Below are 26,561 nucleotides of genomic sequence, written 5' to 3'. Positions count from 1 at the left end.
ATAAAATCCATGTACACAAACAACAACAAGCTGTTAATATTGGCAATAAACAAAACATTTTTCCACAGGGCCTTGGGGTTCGACAGGGATGCAGCTTAAGCTCCACCCTCTTCAACATATATATCAACGAATTGACACGTTAGAACAGCATTAGAACAGTCTGCAGCACCCGGCCTCACCTTACTAGATTCTGAAGTCAAATGTTTACTGTTTGCTGATGATCTGGTGCTTCTGTCCCCAAACAAGGAGGGCCTGCAGCAGCACCTAGATCTTCTGCACAGATTCTGTCAGACCTGGGCCCTGACAGTAAATCTCAAGACCAAAATAAAGGTGTTGCCAGGACCACAAATACAAATTCCATCTAGACACTGTTGTCCTAGAGCACACACAAAAAAACTATACAAATCTCGGCCTATATACTTGAATCAGTTATATAGAACCCATTGCCTTTTATGGTTGTGAGTTCTGGGGTCCGTTCACCAACCAAGAATTCACAAAATGGGACAAACACCAAATTGAGACTCTGCATGCAGAATTCTGCAAAAAATATTCGCTGTGTACAATGTAAAACAACAAATAACAAATAATGCACGCGGAGCAGAATTAGGCCGACACCCACTAATTATTCAAATCTAGAAAAGAGCCAATTAGACCCAAACAAATCATGACAACAACAAAAAAGATCATTACTCGACAGATTGGAAAGATTTTCATTTCAACTGATCAAACTAGAATGAAATTTAGCACTTAACAGAGAGTACACAGTGGCAGAATACCTGACGTGACTGACCAAAAATTAAGGAAAGCTTTGACTATGTACAGACTCAGTGAGCATAGCCTTGCTATTGAGAAAGGTCGCTGTGCTCACTGCCCACAAAATGAGGTGGAAACTGAGCTGCACTTCCTAACCTCCTGCCAAATGTATGACCATATTAGAGAGACATAATTCCCTCAGATTACACAGACCCACAAGGAATTTGAAATCAAATCCAATTTTGATAAACTCCCATATCTACTGGGTGAAATTCCACAGTGTGCCATCACAGCAGCAAGATTTGTGACCTGTTGCCACAAGAAAAGGGCAACCAGTGAAGAACAAACACCATTATAAATACAACCCATATTTATGCTTATTTATTTATTTATATTTTATATACAACCAGTGAAGAACAAAAAACATTACTTGAATTTGTGTACTTGAACTACTTGCACATCCTTACAACACAGTATATAGACTTAATATGACATTTGAAATGTCTTCATTGTTTTGAAAATTCTGTGAGTGTAATGTTTACTGTTCATTTTAATTATTTAGCATCAAGATTTGTGACCTGTTGCCACAAGGACAGGGCAACCAGTGAAGAACAAAAACGATTGTAAATACAACCCATATTTATTTATTTTCCCTTTTGTACTTTAATAACCATTTGTACATCGTTACAACACTGTATATAAACATAATATGACATTTGAAATATTATTTTGGAACTTTTGTGACTGTAATATTTACTTTATTATTTACTTTTCAATGTATTATTTATTTATTCCTGTATATGTTTTATTGTTCCTCTCACTTTTGTTTATTTTCTATTTCACTTGATTTGGCAATGTTATTCATATGTTTCCCATGCCAATAAAGCCACTTCAATTGAATTTAAAGAGTAAGAGAGAGAGACAGTGAGAGAGAATGAAAGGGAGAATGACAATGAGAAAGAGAGAGAGAGAGATAGAGAGAGAAGGAGAAAGAGAGAGAGACAGATAGAGAGGCTGAGAGAGGGAGAAAGGGAGAGATAATTATATAGAGAGTGAGGGAGAAGGAGAAAGAGAGAGAGAGAGACAGACAGAGAGGGAGAAAGAGAGAGTGACAGATAGAGAGACAGATAGAGAAAGAAAGGAGAAAGAGACAGAGAGAGACAGATAAAGAGAGAGACAGAGTAAGGGAGGAGAGAGGAGAGAGAGAGAGAGAGTGACAGATAAAGAGAGAGACCGATTAAGAGAGGAGAGAGAGAGAGAGAAGGAGACAGATAGAGAGAGAGAAGGAGAAAGAGAGAGAGACAGATAGAGAGAGAGACCGATTAAGAGAGGAGAGAGAGAGAGAGAGAAGGAGACAGATAGAGAGAGAGAAGGAGAAAGAGAGAGAGACAGATAGAGAAAGAAAGAGAGAGAAAAGGAGGAAGGGAGAAAGAATGAGAGTAAAATAGTACAGTATCATATCATCATTCAAGTGGTTTCACATTGACCTATTATCTAAATAATGAACCTGAGGAGAAAACGGGTAACTTCTACTCCTCAATATAGCTTTCCTGCTGCTGGTACTCTATATGACACCCTATTTCCTATTTCCTATATAGGGCATTACTTTTCACCAGGGCCCATAAAATATGCACAGAGTGCACTGATGCATACCCTATTACATTTCACCCCAGAACACAAAGGACCTTTCTATGTAGAATATCCTCCAATGTACAAGAAATGTACAAGAAATGTCATTGTGATGCATTATTAGTCTGAGGAGTCACTGACCAGACAGTCATTATCAGTCTGAGGAGTCAGAGACAGACCAGTCATTATCAGTCTGAGGAGTCACAGACCAGACAGTCATTATCAGTCTGAGGAGTCAGAGACAGACCAGTCATTATCAGTCTGAGGAGTCACAGACCAGACAGTCATTATCAGTCTGAGGAGTCAGAGACAGACCAGTCATTATCAGTCTGAGGAGTCAGAGACAGACCAGTCATTATCAGTCTGAGGAGTCAGAGACCAGACAGTCATTATCAGTCTGAGGAGTCAGAGACAGACCAGTCATTATCAGTCTGAGGAGTCACAGACCAGACAGTCATTATCAGTCTGAGGAGTCAGAGACAGACCAGTCATTATCAGTCTGAGGAGTCAGAGACAGACCAGTCATTATCAGTCTGAGGAGTCAGAGACAGACCAGTCATTATCAGTCTGAGGAGTCACAGACCAGACAGTCATTATCAGTCTGAGGAGTCAGAGACAGACCAGTCATTATCAGTCTGAGGAGTCACAGACCAGAAAGTCATTATCATTCTGAGGAGACCAGACAGACCAGACAGTCATTATTAGTCTGAGGAGTCACTGACCAGACAGTCATTATCAGTCTGAGGAGTCAGAGACAGACCAGTCATTATCAGTCTGAGGAGTCAGAGACAGACCAGTCATTATCAGTCTGAGGAGTCAGAGACAGACCAGTCATTATCAGTCTGAGGAGTCAGAGACAGACCAGTCATTATCGGTCTGAGGAGTCAGAGACCAGGCTGTCATTATTAGTCTGAGGAGTCAGAGACAGACCAGTCATTATCAGTCTGAGGAGTCACAGACCAGACAGTCATTATCAGTCTGAGGAGTCAGAGACAGAACAGTCATTATCAGTCTGAGGAGTCACAGACCAGAAAGTCATTATCATTCTGAGGAGTCAGAGACAGACCAGTCATTATCAGTCTGAGGAGTCACAGACCAGACAGTCATTATCAGTCTGAGGAGTCAGAGACAGAACAGTCATTATCAGTCTGAGGAGTCACAGACCAGAAAGTCATTATCATTCTGAGGAGACCAGACAGACCAGACAGTCATTATTAGCAGTGATGGGAGAAGTATGACTTGACTGGATCAGGACACGTTCACATACACAACTTAACATTCCACAGGATCATTCACTTAAACAAACAGCAGACAGAGAAAGAGTGAGACAGACAGAGAGAAAGAGAGACAGAGAGAGACAGAGGGAAAGAGAGAGAGAGAGAGACAGAGGGAAAGAGAGACAGAGGGAAAGAGAGACAGAGGGAAAGAGAGAGACAGAGAGAGAGACAGAGAGACAGAGAGACAGAGAGAGAGAGAGACAGAGGGAAAGAGAGAGAGTGAGAGACAGAGAGAGAGAGACAGGGAAAGAGAGACAGAGAGAGAGAGAGACAGAGGGAAAGAGAGACAGAGGGAAAGAGAGAGAGAGAGAAAGAGTGTGAGAGAGAGAGACAGAGGGAAAGAGAGACAGAGAAAGAAAGAGAGGAGAGATAGAGAGAGAGAGAGAGAGAGAGAGAGAGAGAGAGAGAGAGAGAGAGAGAGAGTATGAAATATAGAAAGGGAGAGGGAGGGAGAGACGTTATTTTTATTTAACCTTTATATTGACAGGGAGTCAATGCTGAGAACAAGGTCTCTTGATTTTGACAGTGAGTCAATGTATAGCACCACAATACACATCATCATACAATAAACACAGTTTACTAAACATTCATATACACAATAAAACACGCATTATTATACACAACAATAAACGAAAAGCAAAACACAATCATCACATTTGTCACCAAATAATTGATTAAAACACATTGTTTTGTAATGAAGGTCGACGGTAGCCTCAACAGCACTCTGTAGGGTAGCACCATGGTGTAGCCGGAGGACAGCTAATTTCTGTCTTCCTCTGGGTACATTGACTTCAATACCAAACCTAGGAGACTCATGGTTCTCACCACATTCCACAGACTTACACAACCTATCAGAGTTCTTGCAGCATGAACTGACATGTTGCCAACCCAATCAAAGGGTCAGAGAATGAATCTACTACTGAAAGTATAAGCTACAGCTAGCTAGCACTGCAGTGCTATAACATGTGGTGAGTAGTTGACTCAAAGATAGAGAAAGACAATAGATTAAGTTAATAAATAAATTTCTTCAAAAATTAAGAAGGAATAGAGAGAGAGAGAGAGAGAGAGAGAGAGAGAGAGAGAGAGGGAGAGAGTTTTTTATTTTTTATTTACTATAACTTACTTAACTAGCAAATGCAGCTAGCCTGTTTAGCCTACTCAAACACCTGGCTCAAACAGAGGGATGCTATGTTAGCTAGCTGGCTATAACAGAGGGATGCTATGTTAGCTAGCTGGCTATAACAGAGGGATACTATGTTAGCTAGCTGGCTATAACAGAGGGATGCTATGTTAGCTAGCTGGCTATAACAGAGGGATACTATGTTAGCTAGCTGGCTATAACAGAGGGATGCTATGTTAGCTAGCTGGCTATAACAGAGGGATGTGATGTTAGCTAGCTGGCTATAACAAAGGGATGCTATGTTAGCTAGCTGGCTATAACAGAGGGATGCTATGTTAGCTAGCTGGCTATAACAGAGGGATGTGATGTTAGCTAGCTGGCTATAACAAAGGGATGCTATGTTAGCTAGCTGGCTATAACAGAGGGATGCTATGTTAGCTAGCTAATTTATTGCGACTGGGGTGCGCTGTTTTAACTTCTTACTGACTGAACACTGTAACGTTACCACATGATTGTAGCGGGTTTACTAACGTGTTAGCTCTATTAGTTATGCTGACTATAACATTACTTTAGCTAGTGTGGTGAAACTATGTCGGCTGTGTATAGCAGTTTGGCTTGGAAAGGTTTTTTTGCTTGGTCATATACAGCTGATGTGTTGTGCACTGGAGTCCACAAGTGAAGGTGAAAATGTGAGAGGAGAGGTCAGAGATGCGAAAAGGAATAGAACGTGGCTGCTATTAAAGTGAACTGTGTTTACGTGTGATCATGGGTGTATTCATTCTGCCGATTCTGTAGAAAAATGTTTAGAAAACAGAAGCAAACAGAACGAAACTTGTCCAATATAAACTCTTGTTTGTAACTGTTGAACGAATGATTACACCCTAGATGTCACGACTTCCGCCGAAGTCGGGCCCCGTTCGAGCGGCGTTTGGCGATCGACGTCACCGGCTTTCTAGCCATCGCCGCTCCATTTTTCATATATCCATTTGTTTTGTCTTGTTCCACACACACCTGGTTTTCATTCCCCAGCCACACTGCATGTATTCTGTTCCCCATCATGTCCCCATCATGAGATTGTTTCGTGTTACGTGTCATTTTTTGACGTGCTTTACTGGTATGCGTTTATTTCCATGTTTTGTTTCACGAGGTACGTTATGTTGTTTATACAATATTATTGTGACTGTTTGCGCATTTGCACTTTTGCCTCTTGGCTGGAGGTTTCGATGCAGTGGCGTCCGTCTGTTGGTTTCTCCTGCCTCATTAAAGTGTGAGCCTGTTCACAACACAAATTATATACCGCTTTGCACAATCTTGCTCTCCTGCACCTGACTCCGCTACCAGCACACACGCCTTTGACACCAGATCAGATACATGCAAGCAAGATTGTGCAAAGTGGTATATAATTTGTCACTGTCTGTCACCTCTAATGTTTCTCTCGACCTGTGTGCACCTACGTTGTAATTTTTCATTCATCTGCTGTTGTATCAACCTCATGCTGGGTACAGGGAACATTAGAGTATCATGTAGTAACCTAAACCTATCACTGATACATTGAACTGGGTGAATAGAATATGAATGACAGTCATCCAACATGCTGTAATAGAAATAAGACCATGCTCATGAACCCCAAAAAATGGTCCTCCCTCATCTTAAATGTCACCAAGGCTGATTTACCTAACTCTCTGGAGTCCAGAATTAAACTACCTTGTGAACGGGTTTGATTGTGAACTTGTCATTTTAAATCTTAACAGTGGCGACAGGTAAGTCCAGAAGTTGGTGGAGCAGGGCTTTGTAAATGAAAAGAGAGTACCAGTGGAGTCTGCTGAGGGGAGGACAGCTCATAATAATGTCTGGAACGGAGTGAATGGAATGGCACCACACACATGGAAATGATGTATTTGATACCATTTCACGTATGTCGCTACTGCCATTGCCGTGAGCCCGTCCTCCCATATTACGGTGCCACCAACCTCCCGTGGAGGATAATGATGTGATCTATGTGACTTCAAAGTGGTCCAGACAACCTTTTGGTAAAGAATACAGTGACGAGTAATTAATCTGTCTCCGGTGATAAAAAGTAGGGCTCTATGGAAAACGGCATCCAAGGGGGTTTAACAGTAGAGGCAGCTGCACTCTTATAAATAGTAACACCATAACAACAGGTAGAAAGGTTGATAAATAGTATCACCATAACAACAACAGGTAGAAAGGTTGATACATAGTATCACCATAACAACAGGTTAACAACAGGTAGAAAGGTTGATACATAGTATCACCATAACAACAGGTAGAAAGGTTGATACATAGTATCACCATAACAACAGGTTAACAACAGGTAGAAAGGTTGATACATAGTATCACCATAACAACAGGTTAACAACAGGTAGAAATGTTGATACATAGTATCACCATAACAACAGGTTAACAACAGGTAGAAAGGTTGATACATAGTATCACCATAACAACAGGTTAACAACAGGTAGAAAGGTTGATACATAGTATCACCATAACAACAGGTTAACAACAGGTAGAAAGGTTGATACATAGTATCACCATAACAACAGATTAACAACAGGTAGAAAGGTTGATATATAGTATCACCATAACAACAGGTAGAAAGGTTGATACATAGTATCACCATAACAACAGGTAGAAAGGTTGATACATAGTATCACCATAACAACAGGTAGAAAGGTTGATAAATAGTATCACCATAACAACAACAGGTAGAACGGTTGATAAATAAAATCACCATAACAACAGGTAGAAAGGTTGATAAATAGTATCACCATAACAACAGGTAGAACGGTTGATAAATAGTATCACCATAACAACAGGTAGAAAGGTTGATAAATAGTATCACCATAACAACAGGTAGAAAGGTTGATAAATAGTATCACCATAACAACAGGTAGAAAGGTTGATAAATAGTATCACCATAACAACAGGTAGAAAGGTTGATAAATAGTATCACCATAACAACAGCAGGCCAGGTCAGCAGGGGAGGGGGGTTATGGAACCGTAGCCAAAGCAGCCCATTTCATTTGTATGATATGGGACAAGATCATTAAAACAACTAAAATGGTTGCTGTAATAGTTAAATGCCCAGGCTTAAACCCTGATTGGTTTTACATTCTAAATACATTTCTCAGATAAAAAATTACAAAGTTGTACATTTACCAAAGATTGAAGAAAATTAGCTAGACAAGGAAGCGTTGAAATGGGGCGATAATAATGAAAATCACTACTATCCCTTATGGAGCGGCATCACAAGAGCTGCTTTCTATACTTATGGAATATTTCCTGAAAACAATGTTCAAAAAAGGGGAGTTATTGAGCCAACAATCATGGGCGCGGCACAGTTAAGCAGCCCAGAATCCAATTGGTCGTCCCCTGTGGATTTCTTATTGTCTACTGCTAGCAAAGCACGTAATGCTTATTTTTTTCTGTAAACAATCAGATTTATCCTTTGTCATTTGTCAATAAAGACCTCAGTTCCTTAAAAAGCTTGCCAGCCTGTGTGGCCTTGACCCAAGCATCATCTCGTTAATGAACGACTGTGTATAATTCTGGAGTGTACCAGGCATTCCATCGACCTTCAATAACCCTTTATTTATTGTTTTGTAGGGAGCATGATTATCTACAATTGTATTGAAGACATCTGCAAAAAGGCTGAAAGCTAAATCAGGTTCAGGGATAGATTAAATAAAAATCAAGGTAAAATAAAGATAATGTAAAAAAAAAAACATTTTAAAAGCCAGTTCATTGAAGTTTTTAGATGCTTGTTTTCTCACATCTCTAACACAAACAACTAGTCACTAATATCTTGCGTGAAGACACCAGTAGAAACATAGTTCTCTGGTGTATTCTTTCAAATCAAATCAAATCAGAGTTGACTTTGAAGGATCTTTAGGGTTGTGTCGTGTAGGCATAGTCACCAGCTTGGTTAGGTTTAGATCATTACACATGTCTTTTAGATTGTCTGAAGCCTGATTTTCCCCAATCATAATTTAGGTCACCCAGGATAATAACTTCTGATTTAGTAAAACAAGACAACAAACTAGTTAACTGGGGAGGACAGTAGACCTCTATAACAGTTATAACAGTTATGGATACATTTTTCCCAAAACAGAGGCTTAGTATAGTAGCAAACATTTTGTTTGGAAATGAAAATTTATTTCAGTAAAGTTATTTTTAATAAGAATGTCCTCTACACCACCTCTACCCTGTCTATCAGCTCTGAACACATAACCTTTAATATTAATATCAGAGTTCAGAATTTCCCCAGAGATCCAATTTTCAGTCAATACCAGAATTTCCGGATGGATCTGCATAGTGATGTAATCCAGTTCAGATGCATCAACCAATCAAAAGCCCTTTACAATGTTTTAAGTCACAAGGAGTCTCCAACTCAAACAAGCTACGTCCAATAGACGGTTGCAGGTCTGATGATTGATGTTGATATACAGTGCATTCGAAAATGTATTCAGAACGCTTGACTTTTTCCACTATTTGTTACATTACAGACATTCTAAAATGGATTAAATATTTATTTTATTTTATTTCACCTTTATTTAACCAGGTAGGCTAGTTGAGAACAAGTTCTCATTTGCAACTGCGACCTGGCCAAGATAAAGCGTAGCAGTTCGACACATATAACAACTGTCACACCCTGACCATAGTTTGCTTTGTATGTTTCTATGTTTTGGTTGGTCAGGGTGTGATATGAGTGGGCATTCTATGTTGGATGTCTTGTTTGTCTATTTCTATGTCTGGCCTGATATGGTTCTCAATCAGAGGCAGGTGTTAGACATTGTCTCTGATTGGGAACCATATTTAGGTAGCCTGGGTTTCACTGTGTGTTTGTGGGTGATTGTTCCTGTCTCTGTGTTTTGCACCAGATAGGACTGTTTTAGGTTTTCGCACGTTTGTTGTTTTGTTAGTTTATTCGTGTACAGTTTCTTTATTAAAAGTACAATGAATAACAACCATGCTGCATTTTGGTCCGCCTCTACTTCACCTAAAGAAAACCATTACAGAATCACCCACCACAACAGGACCAAGCGGCATGGTAACGGGCAGCAGCAGGAGCAGCGTAATAAGGACTTCTGGACTTGGGAAGAAATCCTCGACGGCAGAGGACCCTGGGCAAAGCCAGGGGAGTGTCGCCGCCCCAAGGTGCAGCAGGAGAATCGGCAGCAGGAGCAGCGAGAGGAATGGACATGGGAGGACGAATTGGACGGAGAAGGACCCTGGGCTCAGCCTGGAGAATATCGCCGCCCCAAAGAAGAACTGGAGGCGGCGAAAGCGGAGAGGCGCTGGTATGAGGAGGCAGCACGGCAACGCGGGTGGAAGCCCGAGAGTCAGCCCCAAAAATTTCTTGGGGGGAGGCACACAGGAAGTGTGGCGAAGCCAGGTAGGAGACCTGCGCCAACTTCCTGTGCTTACCGGGGGGCTAGAGAGACCGGACAGGCACCGTGTTATGCTGTGAAGCGCACGGTGTCCCCAGTGCGGGTGCATACATTCCAGCTCCGCGTATCGGCCGGGCTAGAGTGGGCATCGAGCCAAGTGCCATGAAGCCGGCTCTACGCATCTGGTCTCCAGTGCGTCTCCTTGGGCCGGCTTACATGGCACCAGCCTTGCGCACGGTGTCCCTGGTTCGCCTGCATAGCCCAGTGCGGGCTATTCCACCTCGCCGCACTGGCAGGACGACCGGGACCATTCAACCGGGTAAGGTTGGGCAGGCTCGGTGCTCAAGAGCTCCAGTGCGCCTGCACGGTCCGGTCTATCCGTCACCACCTCCACGCACCAGCCCTCCGGTGGCAGCCCCCCGCACCAGGCTGTCTCTCCGGCTCATCCTTACAGGGGCTCCCGCCTGTCCAGTGCTGCCGGAGCCTCCCTCCTCTCCAGCGTTGCCGGAGTCTCCCGCCTGTCCGGCGCTGCTGCCGGAGTCTCCCGCCTGTCTGGCGCTGCTGCCGGAGTCTCCCGCCTGTCCGGCGCTGCTGCCGGAGTCTGAGGCGCCAGAGCCCCTCAGCCCAGAGGCGCCAGAGCCCCTCAGCCCAGAGGCACCAGAGCTTCCGCCCCTCTTTTTACCTCAGTATTCAGATCCTTTGCTATGAGACTCAAAATTAAGCTCAGGTGCATCCCGTTTCCATTGATCATCCTTGATTGGAGTCGACCTTAGGTAAATTCATTTGATTGGACATGATTTGGAAAGGCACACACCTGTCTTTGTAGAAAAAAACAAGCCATGAGTTTGAAGGAATTGTTTGTAGAGCTCCCAGACAGGATTGTGTTGAGACACAGATCTCAGGAAGTGTACCAAACAATTTCTGCAGCATTGAAGGTCCCCAATAACAGAGTGGCCTCTATCATTCTTAAATGGAAGAAGTTTGGAACCACCAAGACTCATCCTAGAGCCGACTTTCCGGACGAATTGAGCAATCGGGGGAGAAGGGCATTGGTCATGGAGGTGACCAAGAACCCGGTGGTCACTCTGACAGAGCTCCAGAGTTTCTCTGTGGAGATGGGAGAACCTTCCAGAAGGACAACCATCTCTGCAGCTCTCCACCAATCAGGGATATGGTAGAGTGGCCAAATGGAAGCCACTCCTCAGTAAAAGGCACATGACAGCCAGCTTGATGTTTGCCAAAAGGCACCTAAAGGACTCTCAGACCATGAGAAACAAGATTCTCTGGTCTGATGAAACCAAGATTGAACTATTTGGCCTGAATGCCAAGCGTCACATCTGGAGGAAACCTGGAACCAATCCCTATGCAAATGTTTTAAAAAAAAGTTTTTGCTTTGTTTTTATGGGGTATTTTGTGTTGTTTTAATATCCATTTTAGAATAAGCCTGTAATGTAATAAAATGAGACTCATTTCAGGAAACTAGGGAGAATATATCGCGTGTCACGACTTCACAGCAGAGCCGTTTAAACTTAAACTTAATATTTTTATCAAAATGTTTTTTTTGGGGGGGAGGGACAGAAATGCCTTCTCAAACATTGTTTCATGTGTATTTAGGGACTCAGTCGGGACCAGGTTTCAGCTGCTGCGCAACACTGACATCCTTCCTCACGTAGATGGTCTCCCTGTATAAGCACCACCTGGACTGGACACAGCTAGACAAAGATCAGGGAGTTTTGTGACAAAGAGGCTATGGGACATCACATGCCCTGCACCAAAGTCAAGGGCAGGACAGAAACAGACTCTCCGAATATAGATTCCCTTGTTCATGCGTGGTTCAGACGGACCAGTCATCAGCACTATCTGCAGTGCCTCTATTCTTATGACTCTCTCCTAACACACATGCCATACGTTGCTGCTGCTATTATTTATCCTGCTGCTCAGCCACTTTACCCCTGATTGTATGTATATAACTACCTTGTCTATCACTGATATCGTTATTTATACTGTTCTTGTACATACTGTATATGTTATTTACATTGACAATATCTATTTCTGATATTACTACTAAACAAGTAACCGTTTGGCTGTACCGTTTACACCTTCTGTAGACCTTAGCTAGATGTGGCTGGGAGGTATAGCATTTCTTTCACATGACCCATTAACCCCAAGCCAAAAGACTCTTGTATATAGCCTCCACATTGACTCTGTACCGGTACCCCCCTGTATATAGCCTCCACATTGACTCTGTACCGTAACACCCTGTATATAGCCTCCACATTGACTCTGTACCGTAACACCCTGTATATAGCCTCCACATTGAATCTGTACCGTAACACCCTGTATATAGCCTCCACTTTGAATCTGTACCGTAACACCCTGTATATAGCCTCCACATTGACTCTGTACCGTAACACCCTGTATATAACCTCCACATTGACTCTGTACCATAACACCCTGTATATAGCCTCCACATTGACTCTGTACCGTAACACCCTGTATATAGCCTCCACATTGAATCTGTACCGTAACACCCTGTATATAGCCTCCACTTTGAATCTGTACCGTAACACCCTGTATATAGCCTCCACATTGACTCTGTACCGTAACACCCTGTATATAACCTCCACATTGACTCTGTACCATAACACCCTGTATATAGCCTCCACATTGACTCTGTACCGTAACACCCTGTATATAGCCTCCACATTGAATCTGTACCGTAACACCCTGTATATAGCCTCCACTTTGAATCTGTACCGTAACACCCTGTATATAGCCTCCACATTGACTCTGTACCGTAACACCCTGTATATAACCTCCACATTGACTCTGTACCATAACACCCTGTATATAGCCTCCACATTGAATCTGTACCGTAACACCCTGTATATAGCCTCCACTTTGAATCTGTATCGTAACACCCTGTATATAGCCTCCACATTGACTCTATACCGTAACACCCTGTATATAACCTCCACATTGACTCTGTACCGTAACACCCTGTATATAGCCTCCACATTGAATCTGTACCGTAACACCCTGTATATAGCCTCCACTTTGAATCTGTACCGTAACACCCTGTATATAGCCTCCACATTGAATCTGTACCGTAACACCCTGTATATAGCCTTGCTACTGTTATTTTATTGTTGCTCCTTAATTATTTGTTGTTTCTTTTTTCTTTCTTAAAACTGAATTGTTGGTTAAGGGATTTCACTGTAAGGTGAATACTTGTTGTATTCGGTGTATGTGACAAATAACATTTGATTTGAATTTAGAAAAGCGTGTCTGGGTAAGCATAATCTAATATTTATACAATTTGTAAAATATTTTTACCTGGACATTTTCCTTACTGTAGGCTTCTAATTTTAGTCGTAATCTTCACTACACTACTCACTGTATAGTACATGACCTCACATGTGAATCCAACCTTTCGTGACTAGGGGGCAGTATTTTCATTTTTGGAAAAATAACGTTCCCGTAGTAAACGGGATATTTTGTCAGGACAAGATGCTAGAATATGCATATAATTGACAGCTTAGGATAGAAAACACTCTAAAGTTTCCAAAACTGTAAAAATATTGTCTGTGAGTATAACAGAACTGATGTTGCAGGCGAAAGCCTGAGAAAAATCCAATACGGAAGTGCCTCATGTTTTGAAAGCGCTGCGTTCCAATGCGTCCCTATTGAGCAGTGAATGGGCTATCAACCAGATTACTTTTTCTCCGTATTCCCGAAGGTGTCTTCAACATTGTGACGTAGTTTTACTCATTTCTGTTGGAGAATAGCCGTATGCGGCCACATTGAGTAAGTGGTCACTTGGTGGCTCCGAGAGAGATTCTCGCGTAAAATACAGAGGTAGCCATTACTCCAATCGGTCCTACCGAAAAACTAATTGTCCCGACGGATATATTATCGAATAGATATTAGAAAAAGACCTTGAGGATGGATTCTAAACCACGTTTGCCATGTTTCTGTCGATATTATGGAGCTAATTTGGAATATTTTTCGGGGTTGTGGTGACCGCAATTTCTGGACGATTTCTCAGCCAAACAAGAACAAACAGAGCTGTTTTGCCTACAAAAATAATATCTTTGGGAAAAAAGGAACATTGGATTTGTGATTTTCATGAATAGGAATATTTTCTAGGGATATTTATGTTCGTTGTCAAAGGGTCTGGATACACTGTAACACCTTTTCAACCTTGTTGAGTGAAATGTTTACTGTTACATTCTACTAGTTTTTTGTTGAAGTTACATTTCTTTCTTCTCAGTTTTCTGTTTTGTTTATTTGACTTGCTTTGGCGTCATAAACATATGTTTGCCATGCCAATATATTCCCTCTAAATCTAATCGATTTGAATTGGAAGAGAGCAAGAGCGCAAGAGAGAGACAGAAAGGAGAAGACAGAGGGAGAGAGGTAGAGAAGAGGGGAGGAGGGGTGAGAAGGATGCTTCTTCACCCAAGCGTTCCCTCCTCAAGGACAGAAGGTCGAGGAGAGACTAATGCTTGGTGGCAGCTCAGTCAACTGGTGAATTCATATAGGCAAACAGTACAACACAGCACAGCAGTAATAAGGAAAACTCCATACAGCCAAGCATCCAGCCAGCGGACTTGTAACCCCACTGAGACTGAACTCTGGAGTCTGATGTGGTCTCTTCATGCAACATGCACATGTAAGGATGAGAGATTATGAAGGGGGGATATACCATCCTGTGGGTCCTCATGCAGCACGTGTAGGTATGAGAGATAACAGTACTGTGGGTCCTCGTGCAGCACGTGTAGGTATGAGAGATAACAGTCCTGTGGGTCTTCGTGCAGCACGTGTAGGTATGAGAGATAACAGTCCTGTGGGTCCTCGTGCAGAACGTGTAGGTATGAGAGATAACAGTCCTGTGGGTCCTCGTGCAGCACGTGTAGGTATGAGAGATAACAGTCATGTGGGTCCTCGTGCAGCACGTGTAGGTATGAGAGATAACAGTCCTGTGGGTCCTCGCGCAGCACGTGTAGGTATGAGAGATAACAGTACTGTGGGTCCTCGTGCAGGACGTGTAGGTATGAGAGATAACAGTACTGTGGGTCCTCGTGCAGGACGTGTAGGTATGAGAGATAACAGTCCTGTGGGTCCTCGTGCAGCACGTGTAGGTATGAGAGATAACAGTCATGTGGGTCCTCGTGCAGCACGTGTAGGTATGAGAGATAACAGTCATGTGGGTCCTCGCGCAGCACGTGTAGGTATGAGAGATAACAGTACTGTGGGTCCTCGTGCAGTACGTGTAGGTATGAGAGATAACTGTCATGTGGGTCCTCGTGCAGGACGTGTAGGTATGAGAGATAACAGTACTGTGGGTCCTCGTGCAGTACGTGTAGGTATGAGAGATAACAGTCATGTGGGTCCTCGTGCAGGACGTGTAGGTATGAGAGATAACAGTACTGTGGGTCCTCGTGCAGCATGTGTAGGTATGAGAGATAACAGTCCTGTGGGTCCTCGTGCAGCACGTGTAGGTATGAGAGATAACAGTCATGTGGGTCCTCGCGCAGCATGTGTAGGTATGAGAGATTACAGTCCTCTGGGTCCTCGTGCAGCACGTGTAGGTATGAGAGATATCAGTCATGTGGGTCCTCGTGCAGCACGTGTAGGTATGAGAGATTACAGTCCTCTGGGTCCTCGCGCAGCATGTGTAGGTACGAGAGATAACAGGGGGTCACTGAATCCATATAAGAAACAATCTGGAGAAACACTTTGGGAAAAGTCAAATCAAATAAATATCAAATCACATATTATTGGTCACATCACATACACGTGATTAGCTGTCAGGAGAATTCTATACTCCTGTTCATTTACCAATTCAATTATGTTACCCTCAGTTTGTTATATCAGGATTTGTAAGTTACTGATAGAAACGAAAACAGACAGAGGCCCAGTCTACCAAAGTTAAATGTTTATTCACAGGAACGTTCTGACGTGCACAGGACCTTCAATTTATAGCAACACACACACACCAACCATCAAATCCGCCCGGCAACAGAGCCTAGGGGATTACGTGAGAATAGTGTCTCCCTACCCTCCCCTAAGAGGGGGAGAGACCTGGGACTGGGAAGTTCTCAGTGTCCCAGCCAAGGTCTCCCCGGATCTGGCTCAGACAGATAGTCTGTTCTCAAAACACTAGAGACATTGTTCCCAAACGTTGATTCTGACTAAAACCACACAGTATTATAATATAATCATCGAATGAGTCTAACACTTACACACATGTATTATAATAATCTAATGATTCAAATTAATTTCATACAATCACATGGTTTCAGACCTATGGTTTCAGGACTGTAAACATTCTAATCATTTATTAGAACACATTTCCTTATCATTAGCAGATGTTATTGCGGGTGTAGCAAAATGTTTGTGCTTCTAGCTCCGACAGTGCAGAAATATCTATACACAAATCTAAGTAGGAATAAATGAAGACCATATGTAGCTGATGTGAAACGGCTAGCTAGTTAGCGGTGGGGCGCGCTAATAACGTTTCAATCGGTGACATCACTTCCTCTGAGACCTTGAAGTAGTTGTTCCCCTTGCTCTGCAAGGGCCGCGGTTTTTGTGGAGCGATGGGTAACGATGCTTCGTGGGTGTCAGTTGTTGATGTGTGCAGAGGGTCCCTGGTTCGAGCCCAGGTCGGGGCGAGGGGATGGAAGCTATACTGTTACATATATACATATGGACGAGAGATGTCAGAGCGTAACGGACTAAGATACAGTAGAATAGTATAGAAAAAGCCAACACCAAGAGGGTCAACTGCCTTTTCAGGATAGGCTTACTACAAATGAAATAGAACTCCTGCCAGCACCACTGACTACACCCAGCAGAGAACCGTGCTGAGATCCCCTGCTGTGGGTCTGGGTTTCTGGAGTAAGTGTTCTCTTCCATTGCAACATGGGGTCACTGTCTCTGATGTTATCAGGATCAAGGACAGACCTTGGGTTTAATCTTATAACAAGACCACCAGGCTGGAGTCGATATGCTTCTTTTTTTTTACAGATTAAAAGGAGCTTGCGTTATCTCTGGAAGAAACTGTATTGTAGTCATTGGGTGGTAACAGTGAATCGGCTTCATTGTCTCCATGTAATGAGATGTAATGAAATGTGCCCTTTCTCTCCTGTGAAATTAGCTAAATGTCAGTTCTGGTCTCTCCTCCCTCATACTTTCCTGAAGACATAGAGTCCTGACGACATAGAGTCCTGACGACATAGAGTCCTGAAGACATAGAGTCCTGAAGACATAGAGTCCTGAAGACATAGAGTCCTGAAGACATAGAGTCCTGAAGACATAGAGTCCTGACGACATAGAGTCCTGAAGACATAGAGTCCTGACGACATAGAGTCCTGAAGACATAGAGTCCTGACGACATAGAGTCCTGAACGACATGAAGACATAGAGTCCTGAAGACATAGAGTCCTGAAGACATAGAGTCCTGAAGACATAGAGTCCTGACGACATAGAGTAGAGTCCTGAAGGAAGAGAGTCCTGACGACATAGAGTCCTGAAGACATAGAGTCCTGAAGATATAGTCCTGAAGAGTCCTGAAGACATAGAGTCCTGAAGAAAAGACATAGAGTCCTGAAGACATAGAGTCCTGAAGACATAGAGTCCTGACTGAAGACATAGAGTCCTGAAGACATAGAGTCCTGACGACATAGAGTCCTGAAGACATAGAGTCCTGAAGACATAGAGTCCTGACGACATAGAGTCCTGAAGACATAGAGTCCTGAAGACATAGAGTCCTGAAGACATAGAGTCCTGAAGACATAGAGTCCTGACGACATAGAGTCCTGAAGACATAGAGTCCTGAAGACATAGAGTCCTGAAGGAAGAGAGTCCTGACGACATAGAGTCCTGAAGACATAGAGTCCTGAAGATATAGTCCTGAAGGAAGAGAGTCCTGAAGACATAGAGTCCTGACGACATAGAGTCCTGAAGACATAGAGTCCTGAAGACATAGAGTCCTGAAGGAAGAGAGTCCTGAAGACATAGAGTCCTGAAGAAAACGCTAGATCACTACACTCTCACTCTGGGATACTTCACAGTGACAGTGACTACCTGTGTGTGTGTGTGTGTCTACCTAAGGCAGAAACAGAGGACTGTGTCCCCTGAGATTCACTGGGCATCACGTCCTGAGGTAAGGAGAAAATAACCTCACCAACCTCCCCAAAACTAAATTAAGATAACATCTTGTCTTTCCCTCAGAGGCTGGCTGCTGAGGGTGAAAGTTACGAGGGGTTCCCCACACTCAAGACTCTTCCTACACAACGGCCGTGTCGCAAATGGAACCCTATTCCTTATGTTGTGTACTACTAGTAGTGCACTATTTAGGGGACAATGTGCCATTTGGGAAACATCCACTGCCCACACAAGGTGCCTGTCCACATTACTCTTCTGTTCTTGATGCCAGGGAGTGTAACAGCACCCTGAGGTAGTACCCTTTACCCTTGTCTGACTGGCAGACACAGCCCCATTTCACACTCACACACGTGGACACACACACACACACACGGTCTCACACAGACACACACACACACACACGGTCTCACACAGACACACACACACACACACACGGTCTCACACAGACACACACACACACACACACACACGCACATGGTCTCACAGAGACACACAGACACACACACACACACACACACACACACACACACACACACACACACACGGTCTCACACAGACACACACACACACACGGTCTCACACAGACACACACACACACACACACGCACATGGTCTCACACAGACACACAGACACACACACACACACACACACACACACATACACATACACACACACACACACACAAACATACACACACGGTCTCACACACACACACACACACACACACACACACGGCCTCACACAGACACACACACACACACACACGGTCTCACACAGACACACACACACAGGGACACACACACAGGGACACACACACAGGGACACACACACCTCAACAATGTCAGCAGCAGGCTTTCTGCTAGGCAGACAGACAAAAGGACTGGCATGTGTGGTGTGTAAAAATGTAAATGTACAATTCGAGGCACCACTACTTTTCATTTTATACCTCAGAATAGTAATACTAACAAAAAACTCTGAATAGTAATACAAATACACAACTCTGAAAAGTAATACTAAAATAAATACAATGTTGGAAATACTAATATCAATAATATGGTAGTAATACTAATATCAATACTATGGTAGTAATACTAATATCAATACCAGGTTAGTAATACTAAAATAAATACAATGTTGGAAATACTAATATCAATACTATGGTAGTAATACTAATATCAATACTATGGTAGTAATACTAATATCAATACCAGGTTAGTAATATTAATATCAATACTATGTTAGTAATACTAATATCAATACTATGGTAGTAATACTAATATCAATACTATGGTAGTAATACTAATATCAATACTATGTTAGTAATACTAATATCAATACTATGGTAGTAATACTAATAACAATACTATGTTAGTAATACTAATATCAATACTATGGTAGTAATACTAATATCAATACTCTGTTAGTCATACTAATAGCAATACTATGTTAGTAATACTCATATCAATACTATGGTAGTAATACTAATATCAATACCAGGTTAGTAATACTAATATCAATACTATGTTAGTAATACTAATATCAATACTATGGTAGTAATACTGATATCAATACTATGGTAGTAATACTAATATCAATACTATGGTAGTAATACTAATATCAATACTATGGTAGTAATACTAATATCAATACTATGTTAGTAATACTAATATCAATACTATGGTAGTAATACTAATATCAATACTATGTTGGTAATACTAATATCAATACTATGGTAGTAATACTAATATCAATACTATGGTAGTAATACTAATATCAATACTCTGTTAGTCATACTAATAGCAATACTATGTTAGTAATACTCATATCAATACTATGGTAGTAATACTAATATCAATACCAGGTTAGTAATACTAATATCAATACTATGTTAGTAATACTAATATCAATACTATGGTAGTAATACTGATATCAATACTCTGAATAGTAATAATAATACACTGAACACACATTTTTCCAACTTCCCGATTTTTCCAACCAATTTGTTTACATCCCTGTCAGTGAGCATTTTCCCTTTGCTGATTGAACAGCACAATCATTACACAGGTGCATCTTGTGCTGGGGACAATAAAAGGCCACTCTAAAATGTGCAGTTTTGTCACACAACACAATACCACAGATGCCTCAAGTTTTGAAGGAGCAGTGCAATTGCAATACAGGACTGCAGGAATGTCCACCAGCTCTGTTACCAGAGAATGTTATGTTAATGTATATACCATAAGCTACCTCCCACTTTGTTGTAGAAATGTTTGCAGCACGTACAACTGGCCTCACAAACGCTGACCACGTTTAACCACGCCAGCCAAGGACTTCCAAATCCGGCTTCTTCACCTGCGAGAATCGTCTGAGACCAGCCACCCGGACAGTTGATGAAACTGAGAAGTATTTCTGTCTGTAACGAAGCCCCTTATTGTGGGGGGGAGGGGCATTATGATTGGCTAGCCTTGCTCCCCAATGGGTGGGCCTGGCTCCCAAGTGGCTGCACCCCTACCCAGTCATGTGAAATCCGTACATTAGGGTCAAATGAATGTATTTAAATTGATTGATTTCCTTATATGAACTGTAACTCATTGAAATTGTTGCATGTTGCATTTATATTTTTATTCAGTATAGATATAAATATATGAATAATTTATTATGTCAAAGTAGCTTCAACATGTTTGCTTGTCTGAAATGAATGGACTGTACTCATACAAATGGCAAAAACAGAACCCGAAGTAACAAGGCACACTCTACTAAACAACAAACCACAGATACTTATTCTCATCATAATACATGAAGTTATACTGTCATCATGACATGTGAAGTTACACTGTCATCATGACATGTGAAGTTATACTGTCATCATGACATATGAAGTTATACTGTCATCATGACATGTGAAGTTATACTGCCATCATGACATGTGAAGTTATACTGTCATCATGACATATGAAGTTATACTGTCATCATGACATGTGAAGTTATACTGTCATCATGACATATGAAGTTATACTGTCATCATGACATATGAAGTTACACTGTCATCATGACATATGAAGTTATACTGTCATCATGACATATGAAGGTATACTGTCATCATGACATATGAAGTTATACTGTCATCATGACATATGAAGTTACACCGTCATCATGACATATGCAGAGTGGAGCAGTGGGACTGGGACTGCATTAGCATCAAGCCCTCAGAACAACACGAAGACACTGAGCTAATGGGATGTGCTCCTGCTGCTGCTAATATGGTTCCCAGTTACAATGAAACAACTGATTTAGACCGACGAATGAGAGGAGCAGGAAAGTACAACGCAGAAAACTGCTTCCTGAAATCGAGGGGAAAACATCACAGTGATAACACTGTAAACACAGGTCCATTGGTATAGTGATGGAATAGGGTTTTGTGTTCCACTGCTGACAACATGTTGCGACATTAGCTGGGTAATGAACCTGCAAACAGCTGTGTATCTGTAGGGATGAGTTCATATCAGTGAGTTTTCTATCAGTGAAACAACAACGAAGAAGAGAAATGCTTCTCTGTATATCTCTGGGGTGCATAGGGATACGCTGGATGACAACGGATGATTTTCCCATTGGAAATGTAATGTCCCCATAACCCCATGACTATTGCAACCCCTATAGGCATGCGTGCAGGCTTAATGCCCATATTGATACACTGGCTGACAAGCAATGCTTTCCCATTCAAATGTAAATGTTATTCCCATGTCTGTATTCCCATGTCTATGTGGCATTTCAAAATTGAAAATGCGCAGAACTCTGAATGTCCGGGATGTTAGGTGTATTCAGTGAAATGAATACAGAGTGTTTTGCCCTAGTGAACACGGCCGGAATACGGGAGAGCAGAGGGTGCACAGCGGTGCTGTGGTGGTACAGAGCTATCCATTCAGCACCATGCCATATGAATGTCCCACAACGCTGTGCCCTACCAGCCACACAGTCAGAATATGAGAGCAGTAGAGTGGTGATGGAAAAGGAAGGAGCTGTCCTCTCAGCACCAAGCCCTGCTGAAGCCATGTGGATGCTAGCGGTGCTGGAAAAGGAAGGAGCTGTCCTCTCAGCACCAAGCCCTGCTGAAGCCATGTGGATGCTAGCGGTGCTAGAAAAGGAAGGAGCTGTCCTCTCAGCACCAAGCCCTGCTGAAGCCATGTGGATGCTAGCAGTGCTGGAAAAGGAAGGAGCTGTCCTCTCAGCACCAAGCCCTGCTGAAGCCATGTGGATGCTAGCGGTGCTGGAAAAGGAAGGAGCTGTCCTCTCAGCACCAAGCCCTGCTGAAGCCATGTGGATGCTAGCGGTGCTAGAAAAGGAAGGAGCTGTCCTCTCAGCACCAAGCCCTGCTGAAGCCATGTGGATGCTAGCGGTGCTGGAAAAGGAAGGAGCTGTCCTCTCAGCACCAAGCCCTGCTGAAGCCATGTGGATGCTAGCAGTGCTGGAAAAGGAAGGAGCTGTCCTCTCAGCACCAAGCCCTGCTGAAGCCATGTGGATGCTAGCGGTGCTGGAAAAGGAAGGAGCTGTCCTCTCAGCACCAAGCCCTGCTGAAGCCATGTGGGAGCGGTGCTAGAAAAGGAAGGAGCTGCAGCACCAAGTGCTGAAGCCATGTGGAAGCGGTGCTGGAAAGGAAGGAGCTGTCCTCTCAGCACCAAGCCCTGCTGAAGCCATGTGGATGCTAGCGGTGCTGGAAAAGGAAGGAGCTGTCCTCTCAGCACCAAGCCCTGCTGAAGCCATGTGGATGCTAGCGGTGCTGGAAAAGGAAGGAGCTGTCCTCTCAGCACCAAGCCCTGCTGAAGCCATGTGGATGCTAGCGGTGCTGGAAAAGGAAGGAGCTGTCCTCTCAGCACCAAGCCCTGCTGAAGCCATGTGGTTGCTAGCGGTGCTAGAAAAGGAAGGAGCTGTCCTCTCAGCACCAAGCCCTGCTGAAGCCATGTGGATGCTAGCGGTGCTGGAAAAGGAAGGAGCTGTCCTCTCAGCACCAAGCCCTGCTGAAGCCATGTGGATGCTAGCGGTGCTGGAAAAGGAAGGAGCTGTCCTCTCAGCACCAAGCCCTGCTGAAGCCATGTGGATGCTAGCGGTGCTGGAACCACACACTGCTGCTAAACCACTGTTGCTGCAGCCAGATGTGTTCTAACAGTATATACAGTGATTTGAGAAATGAGCTGACAGCCACTTCAATCTAACAACTTTGAACTTGGTTTCTCCAACGCATTTTGTATTCACTATTTCCATTTTTTTGTTTTTACATTTATTTAAACAAGAAAAGCCCATTGAGACCCAGAGTCTCTTTTTCAAGGGAGACCTGGCCAAGAAGGCAGCAACAACCAATACATTACAGAATTAAAACAAACAACAATGCAATACAACAACAACAATACAACATGATCCAGCCTAAAACAAAGCATTTTACACTCCTCTGTAACAGAGTCTCCCATCAACATTTGAAACCCATTCAGTAGCACTAACATATCCAGATGAAGCAGGGATTGTAGACTATTCCATTCAGTAGCACTAACATATCTAGATGAAGCAGGGATTGTAGATTTTTCCATGTGTCTGGTGCACAAGAAGAGAAGGCAGTCTTGCCTAATACTGTGAATGTCCTGGGGACTTCAAGTAGCAACCACCTGGGAGACCGGGTACGGTAACTGCTGGTGGTGAAGTAGACCAGACTACTAGATACAAATGTGTGAAATCAATGTATCTGCATACCAGCATTACACAACTTTACAGGATACGTCTTTCCCTGTAGCATCTCAAGCATGCAACAGCATCACACGTCTCAAACCCTTGAGGGGGAGGACACATACCAGAAACAGTGTGTTGACATTAATTTTCTCAAAGGTATGGATCTCATTAAAATTGATATCGGGTGTAAATTCTGTCCTTTATTGAATCTGAAATATCAGTGAGAACCACATCATTCGCTCCATGTGATTGTGACTTTGGAAACAGAACAGACAGGAAGTACAGCGTTTTGGTCTCTCTCTCTCTCTCTCTCTCTCTCTCTCTCTGTCTCTCTCTCTCTCTCTCTCTCTCTCTCTCTCTCTCTCTCTCTCTCTCTCTCTCTCTCTCTCTCTCTCTCTCTGTCTCTCTCATTATAACACATGAAGTATGTCTGTTTTATTCTTATCACCACTCACCTGAAAGAGACGTAATATGTTCGCCACCATGATTGATACAGAACTCGCTGAAGCTCCAATCACTCCAACAACTTTCTCTGGCTTGACGAACACTGGTGGCTCACCGTTCATACACCTCACGTCCGAAGTGTCTTTTTGTATGAGTGCCTGCACAAAAGTCAGAGACTGCTCCAGAGCATAGGTATCCCTAGAACACGTATCGAGCACCCGGGCACCTAGGGTGATATTGGGCAAAAGCTCGTCATCACTGTTGATTTGATCCAAGGCGTACATCATAGCTTCGAGGCGGTGGATCCCGTTCTCTTTCTTGATGTCGCCACACGGTTCCCCCGGGATCCCCCGGGCGTGCACAGGGAAGAGGCCACCAAGGGTCAGGTCTCCCTCCATTCTTATGGAATGCGGTGCGTACATTTCCTGCGATGCTGAAAGATCGAATAGAGCTTTCATCACCCACAACACTTGCCACGTAAAGCAGGGTTTGTTCAGTTGCAGAACCACACCACCACCATGCCGTAGCCTGGCCATGGTCCTTCTCTATCTCTTTCTCTCCCTCCTGCCTCCTCCGACTTCGATTCAGAAGAAAAGACCAGATTCACCCAGGCACTTTTTTTATTATACTTCTATGAAATCAAGGTGATGCATCGTCCAAAGTAAGTCCATGTGTAGAAAAAAATTGTCAGGTGAGAAAGGTGTGCAGATTATTCTGGTTTAGGCTACCGACGGGTTTACCAATGCCTTATTCCTTCTAAATGTGCGCACAACTGCCGAGAAGCAGAGTACCGTTCACACAGTCGCTTGTTGCTTGGACACCCATTCCGGGTTTGAATTTGAGTCGATATTCAATAAAGAACACCAGTCATTGTAGGAAGAATGTAAACGCTACTAATCATAACTCATTTTCTACAGAGCGTACGAGGAAGTGCCGTTGATATTCCGCTGTTGAAATCGTGAATCATCACCCAGCTCTCACAGTGCACTGATGTCATACTTCCACAACGAATACCTAAACATTAATGAATAGTTTGAAAACCAGGGGAAAATCAACGAATCTTCCAGAAATAGAAGACCGAAAAGTTGTGTTTCGTGTTTTAATTCACAGGCAGTCCATCACAGGAGCACACAGCGTGATGATAACGGAATTGCGTTCTGAATAGATCCAGCTAGGGGTAGCTGAGCCTCCCGTTTGATTCAAATGCGGCTGAATCTTTGGTGAAAGTAATCTCTTTTCCGTTGTTGGTCCCTTAGAAATGCCTCACTTGGATGGAGAAGAGCGGAGACAATACATGTATCTCCCACTGAGTGCTAACGGAGGGAATGATGCCTTCTCTCTCTCTCTCTGTCTCTCTCTCTCTGTCTCTCTCTCTCTGTCTCTCTCTCTCTCTCTCTCTCTCTCTCTCCCTCATGTTCTCTCTCTCGTACTCTCTCTATCTGTCGCTCTTTCTCGCTCTTTCTCAATTCAATTCAGAGGCTTTATTGGTATGGGAAGCGTGTTTACGTTGCCAAAGCAAATGGAAAAAAATAAAACATAAAAACGACAACAAAAAAAACTACAAAGCAAATGAATCAAATCAAAGACAAAAAAAACAATCAGACATTACCAGTATACATTACATACACAAAACGTTTCAAGAGAATAAAGTTGAAAATATTATATTATTAGCGGTTACAAATGTAATACAGTCTAACATTTAAAATATAACGTTGTGACAATGTGCCAATAGTAGAATGTACCTTGGTGTTTCTGTTTGAACTATTCTTGTGGCAGCAGTTCACACATCTTGCTGCTGTTATTACTTACTTCACCTCATAGATATAGGAGAGGGTCTGTATAATCTGGGTGAAATGTGTGTGTCTCTAAAACGGTCATACATTTGGCAGGAGGTTAGTAAACGCAGCTCAGTTTCCACCTCATTTTGTGGTCAGTGTGCACATAGCCTGTCTTCTCTTGAGAACCAGGTCTGCCTATTGCAGTCTCTCTCTCAATAGCAATGCTATGATCATTGAGTCTGTAGTCAAATGTTTTCTTAGTTT

At 42.9% G+C, this 26,561-nt stretch overlaps 1 protein-coding gene across 1 annotated transcript in view; it reads right to left on the bottom strand.

The window, feature by feature from the left end:
- LOC112263258 (metabotropic glutamate receptor 7-like) overlaps positions 1-25,870 on the bottom strand; it is a 359,595-nt gene extending 333,725 nt beyond the window's left edge. The window contains exon 1 of the mRNA XM_042329693.1: positions 24,531-25,870. Coding sequence (XP_042185627.1) covers positions 24,531-25,055 — 525 coding nt within the window. The 5' untranslated portion in view covers positions 25,056-25,870. The remainder of the gene's footprint in view (positions 1-24,530) is intronic.
- Positions 25,871-26,561: the final 691 nt, after the last annotated feature.

This window comes from Oncorhynchus tshawytscha, linkage group LG02 (assembly GCF_018296145.1).
Source record: "Oncorhynchus tshawytscha isolate Ot180627B linkage group LG02, Otsh_v2.0, whole genome shotgun sequence".
NCBI classification, from domain to species: Eukaryota; Metazoa; Chordata; class Actinopteri; order Salmoniformes; family Salmonidae; genus Oncorhynchus; species Oncorhynchus tshawytscha.
Note: the sequence above shows the minus strand (reverse complement) of the source record. Positions and strands in the feature narration are given on the sequence as shown.